The sequence below is a fragment of the Cololabis saira genome, chromosome 20, assembly GCF_033807715.1.
Source record: "Cololabis saira isolate AMF1-May2022 chromosome 20, fColSai1.1, whole genome shotgun sequence".
NCBI classification, from domain to species: domain Eukaryota; kingdom Metazoa; phylum Chordata; class Actinopteri; order Beloniformes; family Belonidae; genus Cololabis; species Cololabis saira.
The window spans coordinates 15,743,780-15,755,517 of record NC_084606.1 but is presented as its reverse complement, the minus strand read 5'-3'; the positions used below and the strand labels follow the sequence as shown (position 1 = coordinate 15,755,517).

General features: G+C 41.2%; 1 protein-coding gene across 1 annotated transcript; it reads right to left on the bottom strand.

Annotated features, from left to right (window-relative positions):
* Positions 1 to 2,010: 2,010 nt before the first annotated feature.
* On the bottom strand, positions 2,011 to 11,738 carry si:ch211-63p21.8 (kelch-like protein 33). The gene is made up of 4 exons (XM_061710360.1): positions 10,798 to 11,738; positions 9,759 to 10,707; positions 9,504 to 9,674; positions 2,011 to 4,927 (listed from the first exon to the last, which is right to left on the bottom strand). The coding sequence occupies exons 1-4, from the start codon at positions 11,624 to 11,626 to the stop codon at positions 4,408 to 4,410; spliced, it is 2,469 nt and encodes an 822-aa protein (XP_061566344.1). The 5' UTR covers positions 11,627 to 11,738; the 3' UTR covers positions 2,011 to 4,407.

Below are 11,738 nucleotides of genomic sequence, written 5' to 3'. Positions count from 1 at the left end.
TTCCTTGTGGTTCCAAGTTTCTAAAAGTAGAACGGGAGGTAGTACCTTCAGTTATCAGAAACTGCTCCTGTGGAACCAGCTGCCAGTTTGTGTTTGGGAAGCAGACGCCCTCTCTACCTTTGAGATTGGCCAGATTCTGATCGGTAGAACATCATGGCCCTGATGGATACAAACATCAACCATGTGCGTTGACAATTCAGTTCTTTTGGAAGATGTGGAGAGTGTCGACATCTCCTGGACAACCTGGGACACAGCATTTTCATCAGTCCTATGTTCTCTGTTGTTACGAATCCCTGATTTTCCTTATTTGTTTCCTCACAGAGCTCAACTGCACTGCTGCATCACTGGTCATATATTCCTGACATCAGCAGAAAGTTGGTTGGCGTTTGCAAACCTTGGAGGCATATTCAAATGAGTCAACGTAATGTTTTATGAAATCCACATCATTTGATGGGATTGGATCGTTTTTCAGCTGTTTAAGTTATAAAACTTACATGTAAAGAATGTGAGAGGAAGGTTTGAGTTTCACTGCATGTCCATCTGATATGCCAAACTATCTTTATTTAACTATTCCAAGGTAACATTGGTTTTAAGTTTAATAGGACCTTTAAAGATGACATTCTTCCACTATAAAACAAACTAAAAAAACGCCTGGAGCACAGCATGATCCATCCAGATGTAAAGACTACTTGTGGCCTCCTACCTCTTTATTATTGTCTGATCAGTGCCTACTTCTTTCATTGTTTCCAGAGAAAAACCAGGCTGTTTTTATGCTGACGCTTTCTGACTACTCAATCTGTTCTTCCAGCATCAAATATCTTCATCCTTCATCCTTTTTGATCGCAGGTTCCCGAGCCACATACTGTAAGCAAGCAGCTATTCAAAGTTACTGGGTCAGAGTCTTTCAGTTTTAGGAAACTATTAGCATGGGCCTCATTGCAGCATTAAAAGATGGGACTTAAATTCTTATTAAAGGGTCAGTGAGGGTCAGTGTGGACTTGGTCACCCTTAGGGCCGGGACACACCAACCCGATTATCGGCCCGCGGGCGCCGTATTTGTGGCAGGAACGTTGTTTTCCTCATTTGCAATTCCGATATGGACATCTTTTCCATAGCATGTTACTTATTTTCTTAAGAGATATTCAAATCAGACCGGGAGGTGGCATCAACACCTCTGTTAGTTAGAAAGCAGCCTTTATTTGAGGATAACTTTCAACAGAACATCCAGCACAAGGAGAAGGAACAAACAAATGTACGTTTTAATTAGCATTCCTCTAGCTATGATGACTTCACAAATCTAATCTTTTGTTTCTAGTTAGTTTGTACATTATTCCAGAAGAATAAAATCAACAGTATCTTAACAACTTTTAATTGGCTTTTAAAAAAAATGTAATTTAAAAATGCATTTTTTATTTTTGTCATTTTGGAATAACCAATAATAACGAATAATGGAACAATGAAACAAACTCAACTTTAACCTGTCTGCATATTTACTGTTTTGATTGAACTTTATCATTCCACAAGCATCATTTCTTTATACGGTGGAGCTAGTAGAACCGTTTTGCCAGCTTTGACATTAAATAACAATGTTGTCTGACCTAGCAAACATGCAATGGAGTGGTGCTGTTTGTGGTGGGTAAGTGGATCTCTGACATTATAATTTATCTAAATTCTTTGAGACACCTTTAAGTTCTAGTAATACAAAAGCTAAAGTAAGATCTTGTATATCCCATTAAAAAAACAAACAAACAAAATCATCCTGTAATGTAAGTACAAGTAAACATGTTAGTTTTGTTGATATTTTTTACTTTTTACAGGTCAGAGTTCTTTAATCACGCCCCACCTGCATGAGTATCACCATATTGCAGACAGTTGGTCTGACGCCCAGCAATACTGCAGAGAGAAACACACTGATCTGAATGAACACATTTTAAATGACACAGACACCTTGAACAGATTAGAAACCTCTATCTGGTTAATTTTAACATTAACTTAGATGGAAGCCACTCATTTCATTCGCGTATATAAGCAATGCTAAACAGATAGCCCACAAAAATGTCCTGTAAACCCGTGTTCTTGACAAAGTATACCTTTTACGACTAATTTCCTTTCACTTATTTATTTATTTTTTGAAAACTGAAAAAAATGTAACACAGAACAACATATCCATATTTCACATACAGTAAATTTACTTATAGAAAAGTAAATATTTGCAGCTATAATACTCTATAAATTAACTCTTAATAGCAGTTCAACTTTAATAAATCTACTTTGCACCTTCATAGCCACAACTGTTGTCAAACACATTCCCATAAATTAGGTGAACACGAGCTTAATATAGGTCTGAAAACTCCTCATGGTTAGCAATAACGCTAGTAAAGCCAGTATAACAGGCACTAAGCATGCGCTCAAATATCAAACAACTGAACAATAATTGGCTGCACCAGAAATATTCATCTATAAGAACATTGATTTGAACAATATCTCACATTTGTACTTACTGAAAAATCTACTTGCAGTCTTAAACGTGAGGAGAAAACTGTTTGGCATACATGCTATAGACTTTTCCCTTTTCAACTGAAAACAATGTGGAGGATGAAAGCAAAACAATTATGTAAAACTGGACAAATTAAGGCAGCAGATAGAAAAACCTCAGCACTTTAATGTTGTGAGCTAGAAGTCTTGAAGGAATGATAAAATCTTTCACTTATGTGTGTATGCACGTTATTTATGCACACTATTTATGTTGATGCACACAGACCCCTCGACCACAACAGTTACATATCCAGCAGCTAAAATATCAACTGCCAATACAACAGCTAAACAGTAGCCAGGAAATGAACTCTGTGTTCATTGGTCTGTTCAGTGACACCTGGAGGTGGTCAGATGGGAACAGGTTCTCTTTCAGACAAGAAACAAGAAAAAAAGGATCAATGTGCCACAACCAAGACAAGTGATAGAAAGTGGAAGGCGATACCTGTGCAAAAGAAAAACCCTTCATCTGTTATGATGGTGAGAATTCTTTTTTTAAATTTAAGGCTAAATAAACATCTTGACATACAACAGATACAAATTTCACTGAGTACAAGTTCAGTTACTTTTGTTTTCCTTCCTAACCCGCGACCCTATCATCAGCCGTTGCCATTAAAGCGGACATTGGTGAATCAGATAACAGATAAAGTGATCCTGGTCCAAGAAAATCTAACTTGGGAGGATGCCTTGTACTACTGTAGAGAAAACCACCGTGACCTGGTCTCCATCACCGACCTCAATGACCAGAGATGGGTCCAAGAGAGAGTCAAGAACGCCACCACTGAATTTGTCTGGACGGGGCTGCGCTACACCTGCACTCTGGATTTCTGGTTCTGGGTCGGTGGTGAGGTGGTCACGTACCACAACGTGGACTCGGGTGAGAAGGGGGACCGCTGTGACATGTCTGGAGCCATGCAAAGAGCTGGAAAACACAAGTGGTTCAAAAGAAATGACATGCAGGAGTTTAACTTCCTCTGTTCTGAGTAGTAATCCCACTGTGAACACTGTGTACATCATTCAAAGATCTCACTAATTTTCACTGATGAGAAAGGACACTTTGGGTTCTTCAGTCAAAATGATTAAACTAAACTAAATAAATACACTTTTAACTAGTCTCCTTTTTTTCCTCCTGTGTTTCTGAACAAATAGCAATGGTGGCTCAGGGGTCTACTGGCAACTTAGGAAAACTTTGCAAAATGTTCACCTTTCTCTTTAATTTTTCTTTTTTTATTTTAAGTGGCCTATATTTACAGAAATTATGTCATGTTCTGTCTGATGTTTATACCTTTTTCCATCTTTTTCTTTATTCGTGCATGAAATCAATATCCATTGTGTGGTGCATTACAGATTTTTAACGATAAGTGAACTTATATGAAGAGTACTTTGAGAAAACAAGATAAATTAAAGGAAATGTTCAGTTTTAGTTCAGTTTTCTTTAATACCAGGCAAAAATAACTAAAGAATATAATGCTTAATATATTGGAAATACATTACAATTAGATTTTTTCAATTAAACAAACCAAAAAATAATTCATACCCATATTAAACTGAAAATATGGAAGAGTCAAGAACATCTTTTTTAAAACAATGACAATGTCTTTTATTCTTCTAAAACTGCCACTTTAATTTAATACCAGTTTGTACATGTACAGTAACTTATACTTTGAAACATCATCAAAGGTATTTTGTGATAAGTAATTTTGCTGATACATTCACTTTGGATCTAAAATAGAATAACTCAAAGCCAGGAAGACTAAACTTGTTTTAATCATTGCTGTTTACTTTATCCACATTTTGTCATACAGGACTAAATGTGTCTTCACTAAAAATGTATCAATATAAAGTCCTGTATTTAAAGCAATGTGTTTGAACCAGTCAGTGTCTGAAGTGCTGGGGCAGGCGCAACACACAGGCCTGGATGTCAGCAACAGCACCTGGAAGCTTGCCCATGTTTTCCCAGCGCTGTGTGCCGGGATCAAAGCGGTGCACCAATCTAGACTCGCTGTAGTCTTCCTGGGAGTATCCTCCCAGCATGTACATCTTCTCTTCTAGGACTGCTGAAGCAGCTCCAACATGAGGAACAGGCAGTGATGCAAAAGAAGTCCAGGAGTCGACCACAGGGTTGTACACCTCACAGGATACTTGGTCAGTATAAAAGTTCCTAAGGTTACACACCCCGCCGGCAACATAGAGACATCCTCGTAGGGCTTTCATGCAGTGCAGTGCTCGGTCATGGGCCATGTCTGCTAGGTAGATGGTTCCTCTTCCTGGATGGTAAAGGAACATGGAAACCAGACACACATACTTACAGTTGAAACCTCCGGAGATGAAAATTCCTCCGTTCATTGTGGAGACAGCGTAGCCACTTAGAGGGTGGTTCAAGGGCTGGACAAAGCTGTGAAAACAAACAAAAACAACACAGTGATGAAGTGAAAGGTTAACATAACTCTGTCATGTGGACAAATTTGGGCCAAATTGACAAGCTAAACATCTTAGAAACAAACATGTATCATTTGTAATCATGTAATGCGATTGTGCCTTGAGACAAATAGACCTTCTGAGACCCTACTGCAAATACGTTTTTAGCCTTTGAATACATAAAACAATTCAGTAGCAACTGGATTTAAGAATTTTTTTTAAAACAAAGCGTATGTATTTTTTCTTTCAGATATTGAACACTTTTTAAAGAGGAAACAAAGGATTTCAAACCATAGCGTTGTATATTTACAAAACAGGGGGGGGGGTCAAGTTGAGGGGAAGCTTTTCTTCTTTTCATTCATGATACTTTGAACCCTACCAAATATTAAACCTAATTTATGAAATATTGTCATAGATTGAGAAGTTTACCTATAGGTCACAACATCCCTATAGCTGAAACGAAAGAAGATGATCCACACCATTTATGTTCAAACTATTTGGTCCCAACATATGAATGTTATATATGTTAGCCAACCAACAACCACTTTAACATTGTTGAAGTCTCTATGGCAACACCCACAAATGACAATTTATTTTTCTTGTTTAATTCTCAGGAGTGGCTGCAGCAATACGAACTAAGAACCCAATACAGAATGTGAAGACAGCACCCAAACCTTGTCAAAGATCAATTAATCAAGCATGGGACATGTCAAAGAAGCCTGCATACAAATGATCTACTATGCTAACTACTAAGGCGAAAACATGCACACAGTCCTGGGCTACACATGCCCCCTCTGGCCAACCGGGGCGCCAGATGGGGTGGGGAGGATCCGGCCGGAATAACGTGATCCTTCCACGCGCTACGTCCGGTCAGAGAATCCTCACCCTGTCTGGTGAAAAGAAGCGGTCCGTCACTCCTCAGGATAAGAAGGAGACCTGAGCTCAGTGTAGGGCCCTCCCTGGGTTGGCAGAGGGGAGCAATGCCCAGGACTGTTACTTAGGTATGAGCACTGGGTGATGAAATGGGTAAAAAATCTGGGATAAAAAAATATTTACTATGCTAACTACTATGGAAAGGATGACACTACTGTAATTCATTTCTGGAACAGCACTTGCCTGGTTGATGTCCCATCTAAGGGTGCTTTCACACCTGTCCCGTTTGAAGCAGTTGTTCCGAAACAGGGAGAGTTTTCCCCTAAAGATCGGTTCGTTTGGTATATGTGAACACAGCAATCGCGCTCGGATGCGGCACAAAACAAGCGAGCCGAGATCTCGTAGGAGTGGTGGTCTCGGCCCGATTCCATTCCAGACCTGGAGCGGTTCGTTTGGAGTGAGAACATAATCGACACAGCAACCGACACAACTCACTCACAACGGTGGTACGATACTCCATAGTTGTTGTTTTTCCCGGGGTACGGAAGAGGAAACTCGTTCTGCGTTCATTTATGACCAATTGGTTCCTGCATGGCATTTGTTAACAGCTTTGAACTGCTAGAGACGGTTGCCTTGTGAACAAAAAACGCCACAAACGAAAAACGAAACAACTGTATCGATTTAGCCCCTGAATCGGAACAAAACAAATGGGCCACAGGTCTGAAAGCACCCTAAAAGACAGGGACTATTTTGTGCATTTAGATAACTAGAAATCTGTACGAACAAATATAACGTGGATTTCCTCAAGCTTCAGTTCTGGGGCCTCTGTTCTTTAACATCTATATGAGGGGAAGTTGGCTCAGTTGGTAGAGCGTTCGCCCATGAACCTGAAGTTCCTCCTGTGTCCAATAAAATGTCGTTGGGGAAGACACTGAATCCCCCGGTTGCTCCCGGTTGCTCCCGGACAGCGCCGCTGTATGGCAGCTCCGCCGACAACCGGTGTTTGAATGTGTGCGTGTGTGGGTGAATGTCTACAGTGTAAAGCGCTTTGGGGCTGTAGGAGTACAGCTAAAAAGCGCTATATATGTGTAAGCCATTTACCATTTACCATATGCTCCCACTTGCTCAAATTTGGAAAATGAACAAAATGTGTTACCATAACTATGCAGATGACACACCTGCCAGGAGACTATGATCCAATTCAAACATTGATCAAATTGAATTATTAAAGAGTGGAAGTGGCAGAATTTTCTTTAGTTAAATGAAAAAAACCCAGAAATAATAGTGTTCGGAGCCAAGGAAGATTGATTAAAAGTCAGCACTCAGCTTCAAACAGTGAAGCTAAAAACCAATAGTCAAGCCAGAAATCTGGGAGTTGTTCTGGACTCAGACCTGAATTTTAACAGCCGCATTAAGACAGTAGTGAAGTCAGCTAATCACCTAATAAACATATTGGAGATTAAAGGACGGATGTCTCAGCAAGATTTTAAAAAACTTGTCCACACTTCAGTATACTACACTACTGTAACGCTGTTCTCACAGGTCTCCCAAAAATATCTATTAAACAGATGCAGTTAGCTCAGAACGCTGCTGCGCGAGTCCTCACTAAGACCAGGAGAGTTGACCATAAAACTCCAGTTCTTAGATCTTTACACTGGCTTCCTGTGTGGCACAGAATAGATTTTAAAATCCAGCTGTTAGTTTATAAATCTGTGAATGGTCTCGGGCCAAAACACATCACAGATCTCCTGATCCAGTATAAACCAACTAGAACCTTCAGGTCATAAGGGTCACGCCTACTTTCTGTACTCAGAGTTAGAACCAAACACGGTGAGGCAGCTTTTTTGCTACTCACCTGTGGAACAAACTCCTAGAATGCATCAAGGCTGCTGATACTCTCAATTGCTTTAAGTCAAGGTTAAAAACTTTTTATGTACTGCTGCATTTCAATAATCTCCCACAAAGCACTGCAAACAACCTGCAACCTGCCACCAGGTCTTTGCATCAACAGACCAAATAACTTAAAAAGAGCAACGGAAAATATTACACAGAAGTCTGCCATTGTTGTTGTGCTTTGCAGGGTTTAAGAAGTGTCTGAGTGCAAAAGTGAAAGACAACATGAAAGGAGTCATAGTCACCAAGATTCCAGTTCCACTTTACATTGACAGGATTCGCCTTGTCAACACAAGAAGGCCTCTGGAGGCCGTTGTCAAATCTTTGTAGTTTTATCCACCAAAAAGTCAGAACGGACCTAAACTTTTGGGTTTTACTGTCTCAGTGTCACCCCGTGACTCTGCAAAAAATAAAACGGTTATCGAAAATGGATGAATGGATGGATGTCTCAGCATCATTGTTTAAAGGGGTCCTATAATGAAAAACATGTTTTTTCTTGTTTTAACATATATAAAGTGGTCTCCCCTCACCCTGCCAACACAGAAAAGATGAAATGCCACGAAATTCTGCAGGGTCTGTGCACCCCGCCCGGCTGAATCTTCCAGTGTCATGTGATTTCTACGAGCCGTTCAGAATCAGCGCCTATCGTTACGTAACGATAGGCGCTGATTTCCATAGGTCGGCCTCTGCTGCTGAAACCACGCCCACAACTAACTCCGCCGGCTGGAGCTTCAGCCATTGTTCAGAAGCGGTGACTGTTTCCACAGCGAGGGGACAGTAAAAATTAGGTTTTGCATCGACATTAACCCTCATAAAAGGATCAGTGCCCACAGTACGGACCCGGCAACTGCACACGAGTCAGCGGTAAGTGACGTTATTTTTATGTTATTTATATTTGTCTACAAGTATTATCTTTGCATGGGCTAAGTATTTAGTAGCTCCGGAGCACCGGGGCCGCTCACAGAGCTGCCGGAGCTGCTCACGGACCGGACCGGTGAGGAGCCCCGGTGGCTCCAGTGTTCCCTAATGGAGTGTTAGGTAACACCAGAGCTCTATTAGTACCGTAATACATTTTTCTTCTGTTCATGGTTTCAGATCTTCCAAGCACCTGAAGCTGTTCAACGACACCTTCAGAAGACGCACGGTCCTTCCTTGAGCCAGCAATAGTGCATACATGTTATTTATATACAACTTATGTTCTTTTATTTTTTTAACAATAAAGTTGCCATTTGTGAAAATTCAGTGTTGTGATTTCTTTACAGTTAACATGATTCATTTGTCTTGTAACATAAGAAATTAAATGAGGAATCAGAGTAAATAACTGTGGTGTACCTGTTTAGAATTCAATTAAATCTTCCTGTGTGAATTAGTGTGAAGACGAGGTGACCCGGTTCCCTCTTCAGGTATCTAAAGCCTGATTTATGGTTCTGCGTCACACCAACGCTAGAGACTAGACTAGACTGTAAACTAGAGACATGGCCCACAGGCTGAATTTCTGTTTTATGTAGAAAAAACAAGAGAGATTAGATTGTTTTAAGACATTCAAGGCATGTTTAAAATATACATTAAATGCCATAATAGGTCCCCTTTAAACAGGACCTAAGGGATGGAAGCTCTGTTGATTCACAACATTAGATTATGTGAAAGGCAGCGTAACATTTATATGTTTGATATTGTGCAAGATAACACAAGTCTTCATTACAGTTTGCACTGCTAATTCTACATTAAAAGGTTTATATTTTGAAAAATACCGTAGTTGTCTTCGAGTGTTATACAGCAAATACTACCTCCAAGTGTCAGTGACTTGGTTGTACATCTCAACGCTGTCAGTGTTATTGTTGATCTCCTTGTCTCCACCAATGGCATATAGGCATTCCTCATGTACCACTGCTGAGAAGTTACTTCTGGACTCCTGCATGTCTGCCAGCCTCTTCCAGCTGTCTCTCCCAGGGTCATAACTACGACGTGTGCAGAAAAAGTAAAAACAAAAAGTGACTCTATTGTGAACAGACAACAATTTCTGGATTGACTTGTTTCTTTACCTGTATACTGATTTCATTATGCTATCTTTGGCATAATAATAACATCCACCAACTACATACAGCTTCCCAGCTATCACTGCTACCCCGTGCCTGAACTTTGGTTTATCTGGAATGTCTCCCAGTCTTCTCCACTCTATATTCTTTATCAGCCCTATGCCACTTCGTAGGGAGTTGGAAAACCAAATTTCCCTGCTGGGTATTCGTTGACCACCATCTTGGTTAAGCTGGTCTCCTCCGATCAGAGCCATAACATCTTTGGGTTGCCGAACACGCCAGCGATCCTGAGACTCTGGAAGGCTGAAACCAAATTCTTTGAGTGCTGAACCATAGAGTTCCATTTCCTTGTCTGCAAAACACTCCATGCGCAAGTTAATGGCTCTGACCTCCCTGAACTCTCGAAAGGTCATGAGGGGAAAGCGAACTCCAGTCATCAGTAAACCAGCTTGGGCCACTCTCTCCTCAGGATTGGCTTCAATCCATGAAATTACAGCCCGAAACACAGCCAACTCCGAGTGTACACATAGGCCATCACAGCTAAGGAAGTAGAGAAGTTTGTCTGCTGGTAGGTCCTGAAACTTTGTTGTGGCTGACACTTCCCAGAAGTTCCTCAGTACAAAGTCATTGGCTTCCTCAAGGAGTTCGGACATTCCATATGCTTCAGCAAAAGACGCCACATCCAGGCAGGAACTTGCCTGTAGTTGTTCTTGCATGAAGCTGAGGCAAAGCACAAGAGCTAGTTGGAACTGAAGCTGGAGAGCAGTGCAGGTTATCTCAAAAACAGAGTCCCAGCTGAGTGGAAGGGTCCCAGTGTAGGAGAAACAAGTTAGTGCCTCTAATTCAGCAGCTGAAAGTGAGAGAAGGGCAATACAAGACTGGTGGGACTCCCTCATTCCACAGGTAAACATTCCACGGAAGTAGTCACTGCTTATGGCCAGGATAACTCTGTGAACTGGAGACAGAAAAGGAGTTAGAACTTTTAGCACTAGGAAATAATCACCAGGACAACTTACCATTAAAAATTGAAATCACACCCACTAACCATGAAAATATGTGCCATCTACTTCTAAAATTACATCACAGCCAATTTTATCTGCCCATAGCTGCTGCACAGACTGGAGAGTAATCCTCATCTGTTCTTGTACAGAGATGATTTGGTGCCCCGTCTTGGCACCTTTTTCCTGCTTCACTTGATTTTCCATGTTGCAGAGATTCACCAGTCGTGGGACCTCCAGCACTTCAGCTGCAGCCTTGATTTGGGTCATGCTGTTTTTGCTTAATGACACATTTCCACTATAAGCAAACTGAATAATTGCCTGAAGCCCAGCTTGATCAACCTCAGAACCCAGATGTAAAGACCACTTGTGGCCTCCTACCTCTCGATTATTGCTTGATTGGGCCCTGCTTTTTTCTCTCAGTCTCTCCAGAATGAAGGTGCTGACAGCAGCCAGGATAAGGGAGTGCACTTGGATGGTGTTTCCATCCTCAGTGGTGAGAGTCAGGTCTGTGAGAAGAGATGCATCCTGGAAGTCTCTCAGAGCTGCAAAAACTTCTCTCGCAAAGGTTTTACTGCGACACGTATAAACATTTCGCTCTTCATCCCCAGATGTTTCATCACCCATGTGCCCCTCAATGACCCCCTGAGTAGTACCACTCATTCTGACATCTGATCCCCCACTTGCAGTCCTCCCACTGTTCAGGCCCATCCTGGTGTCATTGTAAGCAATGATCCTCCTCAGCTCACGGTTGTCTTGTTCTATGCCTTCCCCGCCTTCTTCAATCACTCTTCTCCTTCTCTCTTTTTCTCTCTTCCATCGCTCTTCCCATTCCGTTGGAAGGTAATGGCTGGTAACCTCCATGCTAGTTGTCATTTTATCTTTGCATAACACATTCACTTGTTTTCATACAGTTTTTAAAATGACTGACAACATCCAGCTAAAGCTCTTGCAATGACGAATCTAAGGCTTCGTTGTGCCGACTCTT